Genomic DNA, 24,067 nt, shown 5'->3' with positions numbered 1-24,067 from the left:
TTGGAACTCTATCGAATCATCAGTTGAATTATTTTATTATTACTGAAATAATCTCAATGAGATTAATTTCCCAGAATCTGAACGAGTTGAGCTTATATAAAATGAATTTGGGTCGAAAGAGGTTTATTTCATCGCCTAGTATCAAGTAGAATACAATTGATTAATGTTTAAAAAAATTTATGTTTCAGCAAATATTCGTTAATAACTTATTCACAGTTACTCGAGCTATCAAACGAAATGTTTTTGCTTTCATTACTTTCCAGCAATTTCATCTCATCTCAACTTATTTATAACATATTAACTGGACTCCTCACATTCTGGTTTGTTACTTATGTGATACCGACAATCAAGCGTTTATTCACTTTACCACCTGGACCATGGGGACTACCAATTGTAGGCTACCTGCCTTACTTGCAGAAACACAATGAATACAAAGATCTTGACCGTTTAGCGAAAAAGTATGGACCAGTTTATAGTTTAAGTTTGGGCAAAGATACAGTTATCGTTGTGAATGATTGGGATCATGCTAAAGAAGTGTTTAAAAGTGATGATTTATTGGCTCGACCAGAAGGTTTTGGAAGCAATGTAGATGGAGCATCGATCCTTGAAATGTCTGGTGAACCATGGCGAGTTCATAGACAGAACACAGTCCATCTTCTTCGTGATCTTGGTCTTGGTAAATCATCTTTCGAAAATAAAATTAACGAAGAGATTGAAGAGTTCTTGCCTAAACTGGAGAAAGGCCCGGTTAAAAATCTGTTTAAAACCTTTCTATCGACAGCTACAAACACTGTATCGATCTTGTTGCTTGGTCATGGGTTTGAGGATGATGATCCTGTGAAACAGACTCTTATTGATGCTCTGGAGAATGCTTCAAAAATTGGATCACAGTTTATGATTTTTAAATCAGGATTACCTCGAAAGATTGAACGATTGCTTATAAAACCAGCTGATTTAAATTTAGAAGTACTTGGTGATTATTATCAACAAACAATGGCTATTCCAAAATACATGCAAAATGAGATCGATGAACATAAAAAGAAACAATCAAAAGAGTTCGAAGACTATATTGATGGTTATTTAAAGGAGCAAAAGAAGCGAGAAAATAGTGATTCGAATAGTAATGTGTCTTTCACCGATAAAACCTTACGATCAAATATGGTTACTTTTTACCAAGCTGGAAGTGAAACAGTCTCGACAACACTTACATGGGCTATTCTTTATCTGGTCAAGTATCCTGAATATTATGAGAAGATACGAACTGAAATCTCGGATGTAATCGGCTTTGAAAGATTACCAGATTATTCGGATAGAAACCAGATGCCAATGACAATGGCTTTCATCTATGAAGTCCATCGAGCTGCTTCGATTGTCGGTGTAAATTTATTCCGAGCTGCTACTCGTGATTTGAAAATTGGCAATTACAATGTACCTAAAGGTGCCACTGTCATGGTAAACTTCTGGACTATTAACCATGACCCTTCATTGTACATAAAACCAGATGAATTTGATCCCAGTCGATTCTTAACCGATAATGGAACCAAAGCAATTAAACCTCCATTCTTGAATCCATTCAGTAAAGGCAAAAGAGGTTGTCCTGGAGAGGGTTTTGCCAATGTTGAATTATTTTTATATCTTGTCAGTATTGTTCAAAGATATAAGATTGAATGTGAACCTGGATCAACAATAACGTTTGAATCGGATTATGTATCGACTAGAAAACCAATTTCACTTCCATCTTTAATATTTACCAAAGTATCTGAATAAACTAATTTTTATTGATTCTTTAATGTAAATGACTGTAAATGAGTGTTGAATTTAATAAAAATGAAAACCATTTAACGCCTTAAATTTTGTTTGATTATTTATACGTGATCTATCGTTATCAATGATAGACAACAAAAAATTGTGTAGTTTCATATTTTTATTAGATAAATCGAAATTTTTGAGGGAAACGCTCGTGTGCTGGTTCTTTCCTACTCCTTATGTGAGGGTTGGTATTAAAAACAAGCATTTAATACAAATTGCCACAAATGGCCAGAAAACGCAGGAAAAGATAATTTCTTTCCAATTTGGACTTTGTTAGTTTGTAGGAACATGAGAACTGAGTCCATTAGTGCGATGCAAAACTTTCTTTGATGAACAGTTTTCGAGTGCACTCTGGTAACGATGTTTTGACTTTAAATGTACAGGCGCCAACTTATTCAACAAAATAAACGCATAATAACCAATATTTTGGGAAAGAAACAATTTTCTGGTTAATGCTGCAAATGAAATGGAAAGAGTGCTGCTAAAGGCTCGAAAATTTGAGTTAAAGGTTGTGACTAAGTGGGATTTGTAGGGATATGTAAACTGAAGCCATTGGTGCTTTTGAATACTTCATCAGATGGACAGTTTTATAGAAAATTGAGGCCAAAGTTGAAACTTCGGTCGCCTTTTCTTCAGCTATGCAATTAGATTTTTTTAGGGGACTTAGTTTACTGATGTATCTTTTGATGCTTGACCAGAAAATATAACTATTGCGAGGAATAGAAGTTTTATTTTTCTTTAAAACAGATTAGTTCGCTAATTAGTTAAACCTCATGCATTCTAAGGCCATGAAAGTTAGGGAACTGAAACTTATTAACAACACATAGAAATTGACTGTTCAAATCATGGATTGAATAATTTTTTCGATTCACCAACAGTTCTCTTAATTTTGGCCATTAGCCTAAAAACTTTGAGCTTCGATATTTCGAAAATGGCATCACTTACAATCATAATTCATTCACCAATTCATTCCTTTACTAATTAATAACTGGATTCAACCAAATAACTTCTCATTTGTGCATTCTGGTTACGATATTTGGGTTATAAATCAACGAAAAACAACTTATTTAACAAAATAAACTCATATTAACCAATATCTTGGTAAAAGAAACAGTTTTCTGGTTAATGTTGCAAACGCAATGCTAAAATGACTGCAGAATGCCCGAAAATTTGAGTTAAGGGTTCAAACTTGGTGGGTTTTGTAGGGATATGTAAACTGAAGCCATTGATACTATTAAATATTTCATCTGATAGACAGTTTTCTAGAAAATTGAGGCCAAAGTTGAAACTTCGGTCGCCTTTTGTCCAACTGTGTGACCAGATTTTTTCATCTAAATACTTTTTTCTGATGTAACTTTTGATGGCTAACAAGAATATGAACTCATTTTGGGAAATAAACTTTTCTTTTTTATGTAAAACACATAAGTTCGACTTTAATTTAAACAGACTTTTTTCAGTGACCATAATAGTTAGAGCGCTCAAACTTTTTGTTTACCCATAAAAATTGATGCTACATAATATGCATTGAATCTTTTTTTCGCTGCATCAACAGTTCTCTTAATTTTTGGCCATTGATCTGAAAACTTTGAGCGTCGATATCTCAGGAAAGGTATCATCTACAATCATTATTTTTGTATCGCACATCAGATTTCGTTATGCATTATAATTCATTGAAATATTAAAGCATTCAACATCCTGCAAGAAAAGTTATAGTATTCTATTATTTATGTTGTCAGATGTTAGCTTGATTTATAAAGGTAAATGTTTATTCAAACACAAATCTCTTATGTTAGTATTATATTCATAATTAAATGAATCAGCAAAGGTTTTCTCAGGTATTCAGTCACATTGTGCTATAGTCCATAGTGCAGCCTAATGTGCGATACAAAAATAATGATTGTAGATGATGCCATTCCTAAGATATCGACGCTCAAAGTTTTCAGATCAATGGCCAAAAATTAAGAGAACTGTTGATGCAGCGAAAAAAAGATTCAATGCATATTATGTAGCATCAATTTTTATGGGTAAACAAAAAGTTTGAGCGCTCTAACTATTATGGTCACTGAAAAAAGTCTGTTTAAATTAAAGTCGAACTTATGTGTTTTACATAAAAAAGAAAAGTTTATTTCCCAAAATGAGTTCATATTCTTGTTAGCCATCAAAAGTTACATCAGAAAAAAGTATTTAGATGAAAACATCTGGTCACACAGTTGGACAAAAGGCGACCGAAGTTTCAACTTTGGCCTCAATTTTCTAGAAAACTGTCTATCAGATGAAATATTTAATAGTATCAATGGCTTCAGTCCACATATCCCTACAAAACCCACCAAGTTTGAACCCTTAACTCAAATTTTCGGGCATTCTGCAGTCATTTTAGCATTGCGTTTGCAACATTAACCAGAAAACTGTTTCTTTTACCAAGATATTGGTTAATATGAGTTTATTTTGTTAAATAAGTTGTTGGTTGTACATTTATGACCGGAATATCGTAACCAGAACGCAAAATGCAAAGTTTTGTGAATGAATCTAGTTATTAATCAGTGAAGGATTAAATTGGTGAATGAATTATGATTGTAAGTGATGCCATTATCGAAATATTTAGGACCAAAGTTTTTTAGTAAATGGCCAAAATGAAGCGACCTGTTTATAAATTGAAAAAAGTATCTACTCCATGATGTGTACATACAATTTTTATTGAAGATACATGAGTTTCAGTCCTCTATCCCTTACGTTCACAGAATACTGTCTGTTCAAATAAAAATCGAACTTATATGTTTTACAAAAAATTCAGCATTTTATTTCGCAAAAGAAATGCATTTTCTGGTTGATCATCAAAAGCAAAATAAGTGAAAAAGAGTTTCGTGCAAAAATCTGCTTTCATTGCTGAAGAAAAGGCGACCGAAGTTTCAACTTTGGCCTCAATTTTCTATAAAACTGCCCATCTGATGAAGTATTCAAAAGCACCAATGGCTTCAGTTTACATATCCCTACAAAACACACTTAGTCGCAACCCTTAACTCAAATTTTCGAGCCTTTAGCAGCACTCTTTCCATTTCATTTGCAGCATTAACCAGAAAATTGTTTCTTTCCCAAAATATTGGTTAATATGAGTTTGTTTTGTTAAACAAGTTGTTGGTCGTTCATTTATAACCCAAATATTATAATCAGAATGCATTAATGGGAAGTTATTAAGCAATTTTGAAATGATCGAAATTAGTTAAGTTCAAACAAAACGTTTGAAAAACTATGCTTCAGAATCTTAGGAAAAATATTTATCTTTGTTTTTTTTTAAATCTTGGCGCTAAAGTAACCAGGTTGAGTAACCATCAAAATGTGAAATTACCAATTCCGCTTAGTACAGAAAACTGTCGTAGAAGTCGCTATCATATTTTCTGTTACTTTTTGCTTAATTATGATCCATCTGATTTGTGTTGAATTTTCTATTCATCTTAATTACTCTGTGTCTTTTAAAAACAATTCTCATGTACATCATCATTTATTGAGTTATACGCATTAATACTTATGTGTTGAATGGTTAAAACATGAAATGATAGTTCTTTGAGATCATAATTAATTTGCCTATCAAGACTTGTCATTTTACATGGTTTACCAACAAATCATCTGTCAGTAATATTCACTGTTTATTATTATTTCTTTTTTAATCCATTTTTCAATCCTCAATTATTATTACTAAATTTTATCTCTATGGAATAAATGCAAAATTAACTAATTATGGCTGCCCCAATAACTTTGGAAAATTGTTATGTTGCCTTACTATCTATGGCTGAAGGATTCAGAACTTCCAATCCACCCGACATCAAAAGAAGTGTTCAATGTCTTCAAGCAATACTCAATCTTCCCATCGATCACTACACTATGGCTAAAACTCATCTTCAAATCGGCCAGTTGATTAATAAACATGCAACAAACATTGACATAGCTTGTAAACATTTTCAAGATGCGGTAGGTATTGACAATTACACCTTAGCTATACTCAAAGCTATCAATTTTTAATATTATTCTTCCATCATTGTAACAGTGGCAATTATCTCGTGATATACCCGGAGCAGAAGATATCATGTTGGAATCCATCGCAATGCTAGTGAATATCTATGAAAAGCAGAATGAGTTTAGAACTGCTAAAGAAATAATCGCCAAAGGAATTGAAAATTCAGCGAATCATGTTTGGTGGCATTGTAAATTTCTATTTCAAATAGCTCAAATTCATGCTAAAGAACATGATTACATATCATCGGCCCATGTACTTACATCTGGAGCAGATTATGCCTATATATCCGGCGCTTCTTACACAAGAATACTGTTTCTATTAAGCAAAGGAATGATGCAGTTAATAGGTAGGAGCTATGTGGAAGCTCATAAAGCAATAGTTAGTGCTCAACAGCTTCTCGAAGCATGGCAAGGAAATAATCAACAAAAAGAAAGTTTGACCGTTTTCTTCCTAATTTTACAAGTTTGCCATCATCTAAATGCTGGAAAAGTAAGCTCATTTTTATCGATTCTCTACTATTATCCTTACTAATCATTCATATTTTTCCATCTTATTTTCAGGCCAAAAGTGCCAAATCTCCTCTGAAAATACTCCAACAAAGTATTCAAAATCTTTCAACTTATGATTCGAAATCAGCAACATTTTCTATGACAGATGAAGGCGGGTTTCATTGGATGCCGAAAGAGCATATGTGTGTTTTAGTTTACTTGGTAAGTTTTATTCAACTGCTTTGATTCAATTTTACTAATCAGGAATTTTTATTTGGATTAGGTAACTGTACTTCATTCTATGCAAGCTGGTTATATGGACAGAGTACAAAAATACACAGAGAAAGCTCTTATGCAGATCGAAAAACTTAAAAGTTGGTTGATTTATTACTTTGCTCAACACTTTCATTAAACTAATTATTTGGTTTTTTTCTTTCCAGTGATTGACAATCATCCATTACTCCATACTTTTCAGCTTATCCTTCTAGAGCATATTGCTATGTGCAGATTGGTTATGGGAAATCGTACTCTCGCCATTAAAGAAGTATGTTAACAAATTGCTTAGAAAGCAAAATTCGATTCAATATTAAATTATTTGTTTCTCTTATTTTCTTTCAGACTGTGCAAGCAATTCATATTTGTAATAGAGACCATCGTTTGAAAATGAGACATCAACCTGTTATTCATTCACTTCTAGGACTTTACTCAATGTCAATGAATGTCGGAAACACTGCAGAATTTCACTTGAGAGCTGTGCTCGCAGTAAGTATTTCTAATTGATTAATTTAAAGGATTACTTTTCTAATATCAATTTCTTATTCGTTCAATTCAGTCACCTGTAGCAACTGCTGAACTGAAAGTACTCGCATCTCTCAACCTATCGATAGTTTATTTGCGAATGGCAAGACATTCCGAGTTAAATGAACTTCTAGTTACTTTAAATCCTGATACGTTGCAATCAGGGTAAGTAGATCTTTATGACCATTGTTTTATGTTTAAAAAAACTAATTTGGGTTATTTATTCTCGTTCTAGATCTCAAAGCGTGAAAGCTGCTTGCCTATACGTAATGGGCTTGAATGCATTTTTTCAAAATCGTTTCAATGATGCAAAGTAAGTGAGAAGCCATGAGTTACTTTTTAACTGTTTAATCAATCATCAAATTAATTTATTTTCATCTTTAGACGGTTCCTCCGAGATACTCTCCAAATGGCAAATTGTGAAGAACTCAATCGTTTGACCTCTTGTTCTCTGGTTCTTTTGGGTCACATTTTCTATGCACTAGGAAACTGTAAAGAAAGTATGAACATGGTTACACCTGCCATGGAGCTGGCTAGTAAAATACCTGATATTCATGTTCAATTATGGGCAACATCTTTATTAAATAGTAAGTTACTTATTTACTCTAAAAGTTAAAACTATAGAGATTTAATCTTTTTCAATTCGCATTTTTTCCCTTAGATTTGTACGGATTTTTCGGTAACAATCTTCAAGCTCAAAAAGCTGATCAAACGCACAATACATTCTCTCAACATTATATGAATGACTATTATCAGGCTAACCAAACACCAGAGCATTCTTATATAAATGTAAGTATCAATAATTGTTAAATATTAAACATAAACAAAAAATATAACTGAAATTATTTTCTCTTTTCAGTGGACTGGAGAATGAAACTTTCCTGATTCAAACTCAAACTCTCAATTTACATGACAAAACCCCATATCTGTATCTTTTTATTCAAACATTTTTTTTTCTTAAAATTTAATATATTATTTATTGAGCAAAAATTAAATTGATTACTACAAAAGTATAATGTATTGATATAAATCAATATCAAACCTGTAATTTCTCTTCTTTCAAAATACAGTGTAATTTGATATAAAAATGTATTTAATTATGTTAAATGAAAATGATATTTAAAAAGATTCAATTTTTAAATTGATTATTTATTACTTATTGAATTCTGAATTTTTACAATTTGTAAAATTATTCATTTTAAACATGTGAGTGACAAATGAAGGTAAGTTTGTCAAAACTGAATCGATAAAATGTTGCATTTTCAAGTTTCTTTGAAATGTGCGCCTTTTTCTTGAAAGCCATTTAGAAGCCATTTTAATTTACAGTTAACCAGCGGCTTGCCTCGATTTCTTTTTGTGAGCAAAACTGCTCGACTTTTTTGTCACAATCAACTATGTCGATACCATTTAATTAATTGTGATGGTTTCATTGCAGTTTAACGTGTGCAAATGTTAATTTGTGTAAAACATTTGTGACATACCTTCACTTGTTTATCTCTCTCCGACAGCTTACTAATCTTATTCTCTGTTTACTCATGTAATTCCTATTATCATTTAATTGTACCTTTTTTATAAGTCTGTATATACTTATGCCTGTAAATTTTCTTAGTGAATTTACTCTTTCCCATATTTCAATTATTTATTTATTTATTTATTTTTCTCTTGGTTGATTCCATCATTCCTTTTTTTTCCTTGTTCATTATCTTGTGATTCAGTAATTTGTCTTGCGTTTACTGTTGTGATTATAACAAGTAATTCATTATTTTCACTTTACAAAGTGACTCATCGAATTTATTCAATAGCGTTTGTGATGGCTACACTTGACACAAAAACCTTATGACCCTTCTTTTTTGTGTTTACCTGGAATAGTAAAAAAGTGTTCAGAAAAAAGGACCAATATATCTTAAAATACATTCATTGACAAATAATATTCAAATTGTCATGAACGGTGCTCTGGTGTTCTTGATTTTTTTTGCGCCTTTTGGTCATCAGGTTCAATGTTATGCTCCTGTTGACATTATCCAAGATGACAAAGCCCGTCAAATTCACGAACTTGACTCTTTAAATATCCTTGCATATACATTGCTCCTTATTTTGACAGTTCTAACAATCTGGCTGTTCAAGACTCGGAGAGCTAGGTATCTCCATGAAACAGGCCTGGCTGTGATTTACGGATTAATTGTTGGCTGTATCATACGGTATGTTGGAGACTCCAAAGCAAATTATTCTCATGTTCGCGTTACACCATCTCAAAGAATTACTGGCAATGAAACTGCTCCATGGGACTCAGTTTGGGTTCCATTTACGGTGGCTGAAAAAACAGGACCAAAAAACAAGACATATGTTTACGTATTTCGAGGTGAATTGGCAAACACGGCACATGAGATCTCACAGAAAGCAACTTTTGATCCTGAAATATTTTTCAACATAATTCTACCTCCGATCATTTTAAATGCTGGATATTCATTAAAACGCAGATTCTTTTTCCGCAATCTAGGTAATTTATTTACACAAGCTACATTCATTTGTAATAATTTTTTTATATTTCCATTAATCCGTCTAATCTTTTCAATTCCTATTATCTTTTACCCGATTTATTTTTTAGGAGCTATAATGACTTATGCCTTTATCGGAACAACTATATCGTGTTTTGTTGTTGCTTTGATTTTATATGGTTTGATGCTTCTAATTCCTAAGTATGGTTTCAGCTTTGCTGATTGCCTCTATTTTGGAGCAACTATTTCTGCTACCGATCCAGTCACTGTTTTAGCTATATTTGCTGACCTTCGTGTAGACGTAACTCTTTACGCCCTAGTCTTTGGTGAATCTATACTAAATGATGCTGTAGCAATAGTTTTAGCTGGTTCAGTTAATACTTTTGAAGATCATTATCGCACAAGTGGAGGATTGAATCCGTTCCAGGCAGCTGGCAAAGCCTTAACAAACTTTGTGTACAGTTTTTTCTCATCCCTTCTCCTTGGATCTTTTGTTGGCTGTTTTACTGCCCTGACTACCAAATTTACTCGACTTTGTGATTTCCCTCTTCTTGAGACCTGTCTTTTTGTTCTAATGTCTTACACTGCGTTTCTTTTATCTGAAGTTCTTGGCCTTTCTGGTATCGTTGCAGTCCTTTTCTGTGGCATTTGTCAAGCACACTACACATATAATAACCTTTCTAAAGAATCTCGTGATAGAACAAAACAACTTTTCGAATTGCTCAGCTTTATGTCGGAAAATTTCATCTTTACATATCTCGGTGTTTCTATGTTTACTTATCCAACCCACCGATGGTCGTTTGGTTTTATTTTAGTTGCATTCATTGCAATTATTCTGGGGCGTGCTTTGCATGTGTATCCATTGACATTCATACTCAATTTAGGACGGAACAATAAAATTCCTACCAATTACCAGCATGTTATATTTTTTGTTGGCCTTCGTGGAGCTATGGCGTATGCACTTGCTATTCGAAATACTCTTTCCGAACCCAGGCAAATCATGTTAACTACAACAAGTGTTATTTCCATCGTCACAGTTATCGCTTGTGGTGGTTTCACGTCATCTGTTTTACAAGTTCTTGAAATTCCAGTTGGAGTAGAAGAAACGGAACACGAAATGCTTCCATTTTCTGATGTGAAACGCAGCAATTCCGTTACAACTCCCATTGAACTTCAATCACCAACATCTCCAGGTGCTGAAAAGCTGTCCGGTGAACCTGCAACAGCCTCAAGATCAGTTTATGAAAAAGCATGGTTAGTTCGAAAATGGTATAATTTCGATGTAAGATACATGAAACCCTTGTTGACCCACTCGCGACCCACACTAATGGATACTTTACCTGGATGTTGTCTACCAATATCTCGTCTCCTAACCACAACCCAGCAATTAACTTCTGATGAAATTGGCTCCCACAAAAGATTCAATAATTCTGGAGCTGATTATGAATATGAATCAGATGATGATTACGTTTTAACCCGAGATTCTCGCCCTTCAAGTATTCAAGTTGTCCCCCCGAGCTGCTCAGTAAAAAAGCAAAGTACAGTGATATCTAGACCAAGTCCAAGAGGAACAAGGGTTGGTTTCTCTGTTCGACCTAATTGTGATTATTTAGACGACAAATCTATTTTAGAAAGTAGCAGTGTTACCTGTCTATCAAATTCCTCTCAATTCAAAGCAACCGGTGTACCAAACTCCTTGGGGCATGATCCTTCCATTTCTGGCGATAATTTCATTTGATGATCCCAATTCAATACCAATGAAAAGCATTTAGTCAAGCTTATAGTCAAAACCAACTTCACTCAATTTGAACCTTCACAAATTTATTTCAATTGTCAATCTCTATTTGGTTTCCCTGCTATTTTCACCATTCCAATCTCAATTTCCAATTTATTTTGTATCATTTTTTGTGTTACCATCTGTATTATTTAAGTAACCAATACCTTCTATTGAGATAGATGAAAGTCTATCTATTATTTTTGAACTCGCATCCAAATCGAGCTAAGTCATTCAATTACTTTTCCTTCCATGCATTTTTTTGTTTTTCCTATTTTTCCCAAAGACTGATTAAGGATATGAATATTTGCTCACAATCCTAAATTCCTAAATTAATGTTAGTCAAACTAAATTTGCGATTTTCTATTGCAAATGAATGATTTAATATATTTTTTTTTGTTGAATCAAAGTACCATTATTTTTTGTCTGCCTTTACTTTAAGAAAAATCAAAGTAAAAAGAACCAACAACACATATTAATAACAAATTGTTTTTGCAACCTCATTTTATTTCTTGATCATTTTTTTCAATTAAATTCACTGCTTGATCCTTTCTCCCGGCGACTCTGAACCCTGTTGACTAAATTGACAAATTAAGTCAAGAATTGATCACTGATCAATATGACCATTAATATATGATATCAATAGATAGTTTTGAACTCAATCATGAACCAAATTATTTTTAAAAAAAGCTTAACGTTCTAGGCAATTCTTTGCTAACATTGACCTTTCATCTATTAGAGCTGTTTACAACAGAAGGCTATTATATGAGTAAAATAGATTTTATATTTCTACTTTTAAATATTGTGATTGATTGATTGATCAACATCACTTATAATAATAGATTTATTAATGTCATCGCTCTCCAAAGTTTCTTTACCTTTAATGAATCAAAAGTTTCACCTTTGTTTATTTTCATATTGATTTATCTCATTGTTATTAATTCTTGTTCTTTGTTTATTACAACTCAGACATGGCGTGCCTAACAAGAGGAAAGTATGGAAAAGAATCTGGAACTTAACAGGAATGCTCAATTATATTGTGAAAGTTTTAACGATACAATCGTTCGATTACGTTTAATTTGCTGATCTAACCCATTGAATGTGGTCCTCTTCAAAGAGAAGTCTCTCTTTTAAAATCTTTTATTCCAATGAATGCAGCTGCTGAACCAAACTGATTTCCATTTGCTACTCACAGTTTTTTCATTTCTCACCCTGATTCAAGCCTTATAAATAATGTTAAGGAGGATCTGCAACATCGCCTGTTCTCGAATTTTTTTCTAATAAATTTTTTTAAATCAAAATTTATGCTGATTACGAATATTTAAATTGTTTTCATTTTTTCTCTTGAGAGATATTCAACAAAAAAGAGCAAAAGTTTTGTTGCATTATGATAACAAATTGACATGAACATTTCAGCGATGGAATAATTGCTAACGTAAAGCACTCCAAGTAAATTTGGTATAATTCCGTTTTTGCACACCCTATTGGATTAGAAATCCGATAGTCATTTAATGTTAATAATCGATAGTCGATGAACTTATAGTCGACTTAGTTGAAATTTCATCGACTAACTGAATGACTAAATCCCACAACTTTGGTGAACAACAACAATGGATTGAGTTGCTTATAAATAAAATAATTGTGCTAAGGCTCAGAGAGAATAAATTGTTATTTCTTGTTTTTAAATGTTCCAGGGAATGCATTAAAGGTTATATCAATAGTACGTTAGATAAAATAAGTCATGATAGTACAAAAATTTAGTTTGAAAAAAGCAAAAGAAATTCGTTGTAGCTAATATATCTGCGCCAGCTCAAATATCTTTGCTAATGTTTTTGCTTATTTTGTAAGATAAAATGGTTTGAATAATATTTTATGATTGCATAGATCGAAATAATGCTAAAAAAATAGTTTTTGCGTGAAAAAATGCGGAAAATGGATTTTGTTTTCGTTTTTGGAATACGACTATCATACTGAAAATTATGAAAATACTCGAAGTTATATAATAAAACAATCTCGGGCAGCGCCCTCGATAGTAATCATAAAACTTCTCGTTGCAGTTAGTTAAATAATACTTATCTGCTGGCAATCAATAACAATTTTACATCAACTTTACTAACATATTGTACATTACTAAATTAATAAACCCATTTTATTGTTTAACATGCCTTTCATTCAAAATGTTATTTCTTTGTTACTTATCCCTAATAATTCAAGTCTTTATGTACAGCTTAAGCATTGATATGCATTCGGAAATACTTTTCAATTCACACATCAGACTTTTTAGGCATGTCTCTTTGTAATGCCGCGAATGAAGGGTTCGAAAGTTTGCTCAATGCTAATCCCCGATACCAGCAAAAAGTCTGAATCTACACAAACGATAGATGGTGCCGTTTATTTTGACCCCGCTATCTACCCCTTCAACTATTTAGCATGTGCGAATTGACCGCCCCCGATGTTATTAATATACCCTACTTACTACTTATTAAGCAGACAAGTCTTTAATTGTGTTTTCGGGTATAACAAGATGAAATCTTTTGATATCGGGTGCATCAATGTATGAATACGAAACAACGTAAGCAACATATCATGCGCCATCATCACCATCAATTGAGATGAACAGATTAACGCGTCGACGTTGAAGTCGATGATGATGACGATGAAGCAACGAGAATGAAGATATTCTCTTTAACCTTGTTCAACAGCAGTTTAAAAAAATATAGTGAATCAAGTTAATCCAGTTTGTGTGTTTAACAATGATGATTGAGTAAAGTGAGATGAAAATGTTTACTTTGATATAAACCATTTCATTAGTTGGTTGTTGGTCTTGGTGTTGTTGTTGTTGATGATGATGATGATAACTTTACAGTAACTTTCAGGTAAAAAAGCTGAATAGAGAGAAGAAGAGAGCTTAAAAGTGAGTAAAGTGAGAAGGGAAAAGTTGATATATAATATAATTTGAACAATTCAAACTGCGCCTTTAAATTGCGAGATTTTAACTCAAAGATTGTAAACGACGCAAGACGATAAATTTAAGATTACTGTTTCTTTAGTTTTGTTTAGCAGCATACAACGCCAACTTCATCATCATCACCATCATTAACAACCGTCATTTGCAAAAGATTTGTTCAATTAACAATATTCTGGACAAATTAGTTCAACAGTGTTGATAGAAATGGGAAAAAATTATTTTCTTGGTAAGAATCAGATTCAAGTTTCCTATTTATGCTTTTATGCCAATGCTTTCTGGTTTCCATGTTATTCCTTGGTCATCTTTAACTTTGTTTCCCCTTTTTGTTCACAGGTTTTTTGCTTTTAACAAGTGTATTTACATTGGTCAAGAGTCAATCAGAAGATGAATCTAATAGTAACAACAACCAAGATGCAAGATCATCGAATCGTCGAATCCCTGATGGAAGAGGCAGCGATGTTCCTATCTTTACCAATGTCCACACTCATCCTAAAACGGGTTTCTCTTGTTCAGACAAGAAAGCTGGCCAATATTACGCCGATCCGTCTACCAATTGTGCCGTCTATTACATCTGTTTAGCCGATCAATATGGTCGATTGTCACCAACATCATTCGCTTGTCCAAATGGTACCATATTTAATCAAGCAACCAAAGTTTGTTCACCTCACGAACAAGTCTTCTGTACTTTGGCAACTCGTTATTATGACTCTTATAGAGGTAAGTTTTAACCTATTAACAGTTGATCTTAACATCTAATCAAACAATTGATTTATAAAATCAACCAAAAAGAGGGACAAAAACAGCAATCATAAATGTATCAATTGATACCTTGAAGGCTATAGAGATGCTTCTCAGGCCTGACGTATCAACTTGTTATTCAAATAGTTCAAGGATTTGACTGATTTTATATTTACAATTTACTCTAACTTAACCAAATTTTGCCAATTAATCAGTTGCAATCAATTTAGCTAGCATTTGTTGATCAATAAAACAATTGGTCAACATTTTGTTGGCAAAAGTGATTTTTAAATGAGTTTGAGTCTTAAAAATATTGGGTTAACAAGTTCATCTTGTCAAATGTGTTGATGCCTGAGAAAGGCAACAATTTACCTTAAATCATTTTATTATCATCTTAAATCAAATGAAACATTTTTACCTCAATATTTATCCATCATGGGTCAAACCAATGGGTCAAGGATCATTAAATAAATTAACAAACCAATCATCGTAAACAAATAAAAATCTTAAAATAATTTCTACTTTCAATTTTCAACTTTCACTTGAAACAGTTCAGCTTAACAGGCAAAATCATTAATCTTAATTTTCTAGATTTTCCAAGAAAACAACACAATTAATAAATATAATTAACAATTTTTAGGTTCATTGACCTACTAAATTAAACTTAATATAGCTTGCCTTTTTAATAAAAAAAAGTACATGAATATATATTTCAACTGACAATTGAACTAAATTATTATTAGTATTATCATTAGCATTATCATTGAATGAATAAAAATTATTAATAAGGTAAACACACCCAATTCCCTATCATCACCTTCATGTTATTCATTGTTAATTTGAATTGAATCAACTGATGATTTTCAACAATTTACAAAATGAAAGCCCAAAAAACCAGTTTCTTTTGAAATATAATTCATTTCATTATAACTGTTGCATGCATAAGTTGTCTCAGTGATTACAATTAACAAGTAATCCGTCAACCTATTGACCATTTTTGATGACCAAATAACCGATTATCTAAATGGTTAAAGGTGAGGTTAATTGTGACTCTGTTTAGGCTTAATCAAGTTGCACCCATCAATTGTAAATTGTCTATTGTTTGGCCATTCAACATTTAACCATTTCCTTGTATTACTGGCTGATGTCAATGAGCAGAAACAAAGCAAACCATTTAACATTCAAATTTCAACAATTAATCTAACCATGTTATACAACAATTGTAACCAAATATCACTATTTCAACCCATTATATGCTTATATTGGTTACACTAAACTAATCATTATTACCACTAATAATCAAGGAAGTTGATTTTGACAGATTTTTCATTTAAGACCAGAAAATGTTTTGCCAACCAAATTTGATTCACTTATCAAAAAGATTGATAATTATTTGACATTTAATTGTCATATTTGCTTAACCATTTCATGAACTTTCACAGTTGGTCTCTTCACAATCAAATTAAATTGTTCAACATTGCATGTTTCAATTTTTGCTTTGAGTTTAAATCACTGTAAATACAAGTCTATTAATGACGGAAGTGTTTTGTATCTTTGATTAGTTGAATGTTGTTTAACTAATTGTTCACTTTCGATGAATTTAAAGATTAAAATGAGCGTTAAGGTTTGAATGTTTTTGAACCGCACATTTAGTCAAGTTGAACTTGAAATGATGTGATTGATGATTAGAGACTGATTTAGTTGTTGACTGTTAAGTGAACTTTTGATTTTGTTTCGCTTTTAAAGACAATTGATGGGAAAGTTGATTGTTTTTACAATCAATTTTAATCAATTTTTTGGCATTCAAATGTTTTCAAGGTTTTCATTACTCTTCAACCTTGTCCTTAATCTGAATCTTCATTTGGATGTGACAATTTGACACTCAATTGAGTTGATCATTTACTCAATTGTCATTTCAGTTTTGATTGTAATCATTTTGTTGAAAATGAGCCCAACAATCAATGTCAATTGATTGTAATCAGGTCAACTTGATAATTTGAAAATGGTATTTACCTTTACATTTACAGCAATCCAATTTGTTGCTATTTTTAGCCTGTCTTGTGTCTATAAATAGATCATTTTGTCTAGTTGAATTGAAAAATCAACTAATTTCATGTTAATTTACATTTCATCAACAATTTTACCTTTTAATATAATCTTATCAAATCTGATGAACCGTCTGAATCTTGATTTAATTTTCTTTGAATTAAAAGCCTCTCATTGTTTGGTCAGTTTTTTGTTGATTCTCACACTCAATCAACTTATTGTGCCATGAAATATTATCAAGTATTACTCTATTTACCCAACTGATTGTTATCAATGATTTAATTTCAGTTCTAATAAAGTAAATGGAACACAATTTAAATAAAAATAACAATTAAAGCAAACAGTATTATCTTAAAATAAAATTGTTCATAAATTTATTCACTTTCAAACGTTAATCACGTCTCTTAACATTACTCAAAAATGTTAAATAAATGAAACATTTTAAGGCAAATGAGATTCAATTGTTGAATAAAATTAACTCTACTAATTGCTGAAATTAATTCAAATAATGTCTTTCAATATCTACCCAAACTCACCCTAAGATCAACTAATCAGTATTTCACTTTCCAATTTACTAATATTGTTTAATCTTTATTAATAGGTCACATAGATAGTCAAGGAAAGGATCCAAACCAATATACAGCCCATTATGAAACCATCCCATCACAATCCCACCATCAAGCATCCCATCCACGAGCTCGACCTATTGCTGCTGCCCAACCAGTCCAACCATCAGCTACTCCAGTAACAACACCAAACCGTAATCAGGGAACCCTTCGTAATAGTGGTTTTGCCGATGTTGGTCGATTCTCTTCTTCTTCTTCTTCTTCATCCTCTTCCTCTTCATCGTCTTCATCTTCCAATTTACCATCTCAGGCACAGCCACTTGCACCGACACGTTATACTCAGCCAACTAGACGAGGTCAATTCCGTCCAAGTCTCAGTGAGGCTCCAATTCGAGCAGCCGCACCAGTCACGCCAAGAACAACCACCACGACGACAACAACACCTCAACCACTGCCAGTTGAATATGTCTATGATTATGATTATGATTCAAACAATCCAAACAATCCTAATCATGGAGGTAACCCAAGTGTTGGAGGAGCAAACACAAGACAGGAGTCGCCTTTAATTCCAAGTCAACCTAATCCTGGTTCACCATTAGCGCCATTACCATCATTATCACCTCTATCTGCACCCTTTACATCTTCACCAACTATTGGACGGAATAAAAGATCTGCAGAAATTGAGGAAACAGAATCAAGTTTAGTCAACATTGATAGAAGATCAAGAAGAAAGAGTGCACTTGAATTGAATTCCGAGGCTGGTTCAGTTGAAAGGCTTAAGCCATCTAATTTTACTTGCCATGGAAAGGTTTCTGGTATTGCTTATGCTGATATTGCAAATGATTGTAAAATGTTTCACGTTTGTCTACCTGAAACCAAGGGAAAGTTGAGTGATTATCAACTCTTCTGTGACAAAGGATTGGGCTTTGATCAAGTCAAAGCAACTTGCAAGCCACTTGGTAAATTTGATTGCTCAAAATCTGATAAATATTATCCAGTCGATAAATCCGTTGACCATGAAGGTTATCGTAAGAACAATTGGAGAGTCAATAAGAAATTGAGGAGTCCAATTAAAAGTAACAATAGGCAATTAAATAGTGATTAAAGTAAAACTTGCACAAATTGCCAAAATCAAGTTGAAGGGAATCAAGAAAATTCAATGATTGATTATTTAAAAAACACTTGAAAACATCGTTATCATCACCTCAACCCTCACCATCATCATAACCATCGTCATTATTATTAGAGTTTTTATTCAATTTTCACTCAATTTATAAGAATACTCATATAGACTTAATTATATGATTAGCGAAAACAAATTGTTGCCATTTTAAACTTAAAAAATAAGTAAACTGTTGAACTCAGCATCCAATTTCAAGTCGTCTACTTTTTTGTCGACTTGACTCATGATGCTTTATATTTTTTGCAAAATATATAATTAAATAAATTTTTGCGCCTTTTAATTATGATCAACTAATTTTATAGATGCTTTTAAATCTGTTTTCTCAAGAAGTTGGCATTAGAAATTATATTTTTTCATTGATTACATTCAGCTTTTTTGAAGCTAATAAATCGATTTATTGATTATTGTCCTGTCTTGTTTTTTTAAATGCACTTTCAATTCAGTCATTTACCCCATGTTTACAGACTGAATCAGTATTCAGTAAATTACATTTTCTACTTTTACCTGTCTTACTTGTCATTCTATTGATGACTATGGAAACAATATTTAGTGTTGAGATAAATTACGTGTAATAAAGTAAAAGTAGTTGACAATATTAACATAAATCAGAGATTTAATAACTGAATATTTATACAAATGTCATAGTAAAATCATTCTCAAAAACAACAAAATTGACGATCAGACTTGACTTATTTTGTAGGGATTGGATCAATTGAACTGTCGCGATTAGATTCTGTGAGTAAGTCATCTGCTATGGTACAGAAATGTTTGGCAAGATTTAGGAATATTCTGTTAAACATGAATGAAACCATCTAAAATAATGTGAGAGGAGAAAAAATTAGCAGAATTTCTCTTAACAGATTAGATTGAACACAGAAATATTGCTCTGACAACTAGTTTGAATGGCTATAATATTATGTTTGACGGTTGTTGTCCTCATCCATCCACGAGCTCTTTAGTTTTCAATTTAAAAAGCTCTTCACATTTTCCGATGGATTCTTGGGCTCTATATCTAATGTTATCAACAGCGTCTTTAACCGTATCTTGACTTATACCAGCCGTTGGCAACCTCGCAGTCTCGGTGTACTTGTTTTGTAATTGGGTGATCTCCTGTTTTGCTGAGTTGAAAAGAGTTTTAGCACTTTTGGCTAAATTTTCCCGATGTTCTCGCGTGATTTTCGGTATAGTTAAAAATATTTTCACGCCATCAATTTGTGGGGCAAGATTCATTCCAGACTTATTGATAGCATTTAGAACAGGCTTTATGGCATCAGGTAGAGCACTAAGATTCAACACAATTATATTTGGAGGTTTTCGGGAGATCTGGGCCACATCTTTGAGAGGGTGTACAGAGCCATCCAATTCAACAGGTAAAGTTTCAATTCCCAATCCAACTCTTAAACTTAATTGAACAGTATATTCGGTTTTCAGCTTAGATACCACCCCTGACAATAACGCTTCAAACTCCTCCACATTAATAAGCTTAGACAGTTCTTCATCAGACATCTCGTACTTAGGCGATTTTCCTTTTTTCTCCTTGACAATTCCTCGTTTAGCATAATTTCGTCTTTGATCATACATGATAGAAGGTAGGCTACATTCACTATTCGGTATAAAATTCCAGTTACTCAAACACATGGTAGTCTCTTCTAAAGAATAACATTTTATACATTTTGTGACACTTCTCAATGAAGATAAGCACTGTTGACCAGGCTTAACTACACTCGAGAATAATCTAAAAACACTCATAATTGCGAAAAAAAGTTAACCAGGCACAAATTAAATAAAGTAAAATTTAATGTTTTGAAATTGTTGTTTACATCAAATTTTTTCGTAGGAATAAGCTTGAGGAATATTCGTGAGGATAACAAGCTGTGCTATTTTGACTCAACTTAAATTGAAATGTAACTTTATGTTGCATGTTTTGCTATGTATTTATGCATCAGTTGTTAGTTTAATTTTTGTCTCATGAAAATTTGTCTTGAAATGTCATATGTTTCATGATCTTCCTTTGATTTCAAATGAATCTAGTTTCTTGAATTTCAAGAAAAACGAGTTCAAATTAGATTCTGATTCACCTCAAAACAACACTTTTTTGAGACATTGATTTTAAACCAATAAATCGATCAATTATTTTTTTTAATTATTCTTACCAGTACTCAGTGCTTATTATTTAATTAAGTTGAGTGTACAAACTCATGTTTTTAACTCTTAGTGCATCTAGCACCAACTTCATGCCATTCAAGAACTTAAATTATCTCAGTAAAACGTTTCGTTCAAATCATAAGCGGTCACCATCGTCTCATTGAGCTCACAACTCAACCAAAATGTACTTAATTATTCTAGTTGTAATCTTGATTATTTTCACTCTAACTCACGTTTATAATAAGATGCTGAGAAGGTGTAAGATTGACAAAATCTATGAAAAGTCTGTGATGGTAACTGGATGTGACTCTGGACTCGGCTTGGAGATGGCCAAACATCTTCATGAACTTGGTTTCATCACAATTGCTACTTGTTTAAATCCTCAATCGAACGGTTATCAAACATTAAATTTACTGGGTGATCGATGCAAAGTTTTCTTGATGGACATTACTAATGAAACACAATTAAAAAAGACTGTTTCTGAGGTAAAACATTTTCTTCGTCAAATTGGGATAAATAGTGAGTAAAACTCAATCAAAACGCCTAGATCTTCATAAAATACTTTATCCATATAATTTTAGCAATTAAATCTAAAAAATAACAGGTTTATATGGGTTAGTAAATAATGCAGGAGTTATGGTCAATGCTGAATTTGATTGGTTGACTTCTTCGCAAATAAAATCTCAAATCGACGTAAACTACTGTGGTCCGATAATTTTGACTAAATTACTTCTTGAAGACATTATAAATAGTCAAGGTAAATCATCTTAATCTTTTCAATCAATGCTGTCTATATTGATTTTTTTCCTAATTTCAATTGCAGGTAGACTAGTTTATGTCACAAGTTTAATATCAAATGTCCCGTTTCCATTGTGTACAACATACTGTTCAACTAAAAGTGGTCTTTCCATGTTTGCTGAAGGATTACAGGCTGAATTATCTCGTTTCGGTGTAAAAATTATTTTGTTACAGCCAGGCGATTTCACCAAATTGACTGATATTGTGCCAGCTACACTTAAAGCATCTGATGTTATGTGGAACTCTTTTGATGAACGGAAAAAAGAGTTATATGGAGATTATTTCCATAAATATTATGCAAACATGAACTCTTCTAGGGGAATGATTTCATTTAAATCTTACACAGACTCATCTCTATTCATAGATATTGAGGAAGCTTTAATTTCAATCAATCCAAGACCGGTTATGGTTCAATCTTTCTTGTGGTATCATGTTTTAATCAAGACGATTAGCTATCTTCCGAGAAGCTGGAGAATCAATCTATCTCAATTAATTCAATATGTAACAAGACGTGGCTTAATTAAAATGGATTGATTAGATTGCGAGATTTTACGTAAAAGCGAGCATTGTTTTAGAATTGGTGATCAAAGACTTAAAATGAGCGTTTCTCTACAAGTTGAAATGATACATTTATTTTAAATATATTAATAGAAGTAAAAAATGTTTGAGATAAAGAATGATGAATCGTATTGACAGAAACAACAACTAAACATAATCATCTGATTTTTTAGACTCATTTGCTCTTTGGCGATAACAGTAAAAATATGAGCAAAGATAGATTATCGATATTTGTATGAGAATTAATATGCTCTAAAGAAACCTGGTCCTTGATTAAAACCGAAGAAACCAGGTTGATTGTATGCTCGCCTTCTTCTCATATTTTCATATGACGCTTGATCTCCATAATACCTATTATAGTCATTGTAATTAGGATTTTGTTGATTTGGATCCGGTCCTTCTCTATGGCCATGATGATTGTCAGTTATACCGATTGGGGCAGTTAATACATCTATCGAAAAATTACAATGATTAGAAATGGTGAAAATGTATAGAGAATATAACAACTTACGATAAGTAAGATCGATGAAAGCTCGAAGAGGACCTTTAACATAAGCTAATCCAACTAAAATACCGGACAAGTGCCCAATAAATGACGCATTAGGGCTGACCAACTGTATGAATACAAGTTCAACCCAAACAGCATTTCGGGCAGCTACAGGTATCCCATAAACACTGCTATATGCATGGACTGGCCAATAATATGTTGTGAGAACCTTTAAAGCAAATATCACTCCTAAAAATTGAGGTGGAGAAAACAGAGTTGTATTAGTAAACAGTGTATTTAAGAGATCCATACATTAGAAGAAAATGAAAGTATCATAAGTTTTCACTAAATAATATTGACATACCTGAAAATCCAATCGCACACACACTGTTATATTGATAATCACCAGTTAATCGAGAGAGACAGTAATAAAGTCCGATATATGTTGCATTACAAGAGAGTGTGAAAATGATCAACATGTAGAGAAATTTGAAGGGGCCAAATCTTTGTTCAAGAGTTTTTCCTTTCCAAAGAAATGATATCATGTTGTAGTATAAATGCCAGTCATCAGCATGTTCAAAAGCACTAGCAATCAATCTGATCCATTGATGATGCTTAATTACATGAGTTACATCTAAACAAACGTCATAATGATCGAGCCAAGGAACCTAAAAATGGGAAAAAATAAACATCTTGAGTTAATAAAGCAAAATAAGATATGATTAGACTGGTCGATAGTATAAGGAAGCAATGAAAATCCGACAGAATAATGTTACAAATTTCATTCTTACTGCAATTATCCTGAGGAAAATTAAGATTTGAAGACCAATAGTAATTAATGTAACAGGCGGTATACCCGATGTTGTTGCTGCTTGAAATAATTCAGTCAACAATAATATTGTAGCAATCGAAGGCTGGCGGCCTCCTCTTCTCGGTCTGAACATTTTTGGAAATTTAATTCACAGAATAACATAAAATTACAATCAGATGAAATTGTTGCTTGATATTTCAACTTAAGTTAGCGTGTTTTTTCCTTGTATTTATTTTTATCAATAAAACAGTTTTTTAATACTGACTCAAGATAACTCTGTTGACAGCTAACACATGATTCCATGGCGCCAATTTCATAAATTTTGTCTGCTATTTTTTATTCAAAATTTATATTTTCATTTAAATATCTATGATTGAGCAGAATAAAATATCAT

At 32.4% G+C, this 24,067-nt stretch overlaps 7 protein-coding genes across 7 annotated transcripts; 5 read left to right on the top strand and 2 right to left on the bottom strand.

The window, feature by feature from the left end:
* Positions 1–119: 119 nt before the first annotated feature.
* On the top strand, positions 120–1,851 carry LOC107367093 (cytochrome P450 2J4). Its single transcript, XM_015934767.3, has one exon. The coding sequence runs from the start codon at positions 238–240 to the stop codon at positions 1,765–1,767; it is 1,530 nt and encodes a 509-aa protein (XP_015790253.2). The 5' UTR covers positions 120–237; the 3' UTR covers positions 1,768–1,851.
* A 3,364-nt stretch (positions 1,852–5,215) lies between these two features.
* Mau2 (Mau2 sister chromatid cohesion factor) lies at positions 5,216–8,237 on the top strand. The gene is made up of 11 exons (XM_015934766.3): positions 5,216–5,772; positions 5,849–6,307; positions 6,379–6,528; positions 6,590–6,680; positions 6,747–6,850; positions 6,925–7,068; positions 7,139–7,269; positions 7,340–7,417; positions 7,489–7,691; positions 7,766–7,893; positions 7,964–8,237. Exons 1-11 carry the CDS (start codon positions 5,542–5,544, stop codon positions 7,976–7,978), a joined length of 1,734 nt encoding a protein of 577 aa, XP_015790252.1. The 5' UTR covers positions 5,216–5,541; the 3' UTR covers positions 7,979–8,237.
* A 102-nt stretch (positions 8,238–8,339) lies between these two features.
* Nhe3 (Na[+]/H[+] hydrogen exchanger 3) lies at positions 8,340–11,876 on the top strand. Its single transcript, XM_015934760.3, has 2 exons — positions 8,340–9,601; positions 9,710–11,876. Exons 1-2 carry the CDS (start codon positions 9,046–9,048, stop codon positions 11,335–11,337), a joined length of 2,184 nt encoding a protein of 727 aa, XP_015790246.2. The 5' UTR covers positions 8,340–9,045; the 3' UTR covers positions 11,338–11,876.
* Positions 11,877–14,356: 2,480 nt separating this feature from the next.
* Positions 14,357–19,157, top strand: LOC107367122 (uncharacterized). The gene is made up of 3 exons (XM_015934810.3): positions 14,357–14,567; positions 14,675–15,058; positions 17,727–19,157. Exons 1-3 carry the CDS (start codon positions 14,546–14,548, stop codon positions 18,794–18,796), a joined length of 1,476 nt encoding a protein of 491 aa, XP_015790296.2. The 5' UTR covers positions 14,357–14,545; the 3' UTR covers positions 18,797–19,157.
* A 312-nt stretch (positions 19,158–19,469) lies between these two features.
* On the bottom strand, positions 19,470–20,785 carry mRRF1 (mitochondrial ribosome recycling factor 1). The gene has a single exon (XM_015934545.3). It carries the CDS (start codon positions 20,621–20,623, stop codon positions 19,811–19,813), a length of 813 nt encoding a protein of 270 aa, XP_015790031.2. The 5' UTR covers positions 20,624–20,785; the 3' UTR covers positions 19,470–19,810.
* Positions 20,786–21,201: 416 nt separating this feature from the next.
* Positions 21,202–22,364, top strand: LOC107367108 (D-beta-hydroxybutyrate dehydrogenase, mitochondrial). The gene is made up of 3 exons (XM_015934793.3): positions 21,202–21,538; positions 21,624–21,776; positions 21,843–22,364. The coding sequence occupies exons 1-3, from the start codon at positions 21,202–21,204 to the stop codon at positions 22,349–22,351; spliced, it is 999 nt and encodes a 332-aa protein (XP_015790279.2). The 3' UTR covers positions 22,352–22,364.
* Positions 22,365–22,427: 63 nt separating this feature from the next.
* On the bottom strand, positions 22,428–23,905 carry LOC107367109 (rhomboid-related protein 4). Its single transcript, XM_015934794.3, has 4 exons — positions 23,654–23,905; positions 23,227–23,530; positions 22,887–23,111; positions 22,428–22,826 (listed from the first exon to the last, which is right to left on the bottom strand). The coding sequence occupies exons 1-4, from the start codon at positions 23,804–23,806 to the stop codon at positions 22,618–22,620; spliced, it is 891 nt and encodes a 296-aa protein (XP_015790280.1). The 5' UTR covers positions 23,807–23,905; the 3' UTR covers positions 22,428–22,617.
* Between the last annotated feature and the right edge of the window lie 162 nt (positions 23,906–24,067).

Source organism: Tetranychus urticae, chromosome 3, assembly GCF_039701765.1.
Source record: "Tetranychus urticae isolate SD_2017Ah chromosome 3, NJAU_TeUrti_SD_1.0, whole genome shotgun sequence".
Taxonomy (NCBI): domain Eukaryota; kingdom Metazoa; phylum Arthropoda; class Arachnida; order Trombidiformes; family Tetranychidae; genus Tetranychus; species Tetranychus urticae.
Note: the sequence above shows the minus strand (reverse complement) of the source record. Positions and strands in the feature narration are given on the sequence as shown.

Coding starts and splice junctions, on each gene's coding strand:
- LOC107367093 (XM_015934767.3), top strand. CDS start 238: ATGTTTTTGCTTTCATTACTTTCCAGCAATTTCATCTCATCTCAACTT.
- Nhe3 (XM_015934760.3), top strand. CDS start 9,046: ATGAACGGTGCTCTGGTGTTCTTGATTTTTTTTGCGCCTTTTGGTCAT. Junction 9,602..9,709: donor ATTCTTTTTCCGCAATCTAG/GTAATTTATTTA, acceptor TTTATTTTTTAG/GAGCTATAATGACTTATGCC.
- mRRF1 (XM_015934545.3), bottom strand. CDS start 20,623: ATGAGTGTTTTTAGATTATTCTCGAGTGTAGTTAAGCCTGGTCAACAG.
- Mau2 (XM_015934766.3), top strand. CDS start 5,542: ATGGCTGCCCCAATAACTTTGGAAAATTGTTATGTTGCCTTACTATCT. Junction 6,308..6,378: donor ATCATCTAAATGCTGGAAAA/GTAAGCTCATTT, acceptor TCTTATTTTCAG/GCCAAAAGTGCCAAATCTCC. Junction 6,529..6,589: donor TGTGTGTTTTAGTTTACTTG/GTAAGTTTTATT, acceptor TATTTGGATTAG/GTAACTGTACTTCATTCTAT.
- LOC107367108 (XM_015934793.3), top strand. CDS start 21,202: ATGTACTTAATTATTCTAGTTGTAATCTTGATTATTTTCACTCTAACT. Junction 21,539..21,623: donor TCGTCAAATTGGGATAAATA/GTGAGTAAAACT, acceptor AAAAAATAACAG/GTTTATATGGGTTAGTAAAT. Junction 21,777..21,842: donor AGACATTATAAATAGTCAAG/GTAAATCATCTT, acceptor TTTCAATTGCAG/GTAGACTAGTTTATGTCACA.
- LOC107367109 (XM_015934794.3), bottom strand. CDS start 23,806: ATGTTCAGACCGAGAAGAGGAGGCCGCCAGCCTTCGATTGCTACAATA. Junction 23,531..23,653: donor TTTTCCTCAGGATAATTGCA/GTAAGAATGAAA, acceptor TCCCATTTTTAG/GTTCCTTGGCTCGATCATTA. Junction 23,112..23,226: donor GTGTGCGATTGGATTTTCAG/GTATGTCAATAT, acceptor CTCAATTTTTAG/GAGTGATATTTGCTTTAAAG.
- LOC107367122 (XM_015934810.3), top strand. CDS start 14,546: ATGGGAAAAAATTATTTTCTTG. Junction 14,568..14,674: donor GGGAAAAAATTATTTTCTTG/GTAAGAATCAGA, acceptor TTTTGTTCACAG/GTTTTTTGCTTTTAACAAGT. Junction 15,059..17,726: donor TTATTATGACTCTTATAGAG/GTAAGTTTTAAC, acceptor CTTTATTAATAG/GTCACATAGATAGTCAAGGA.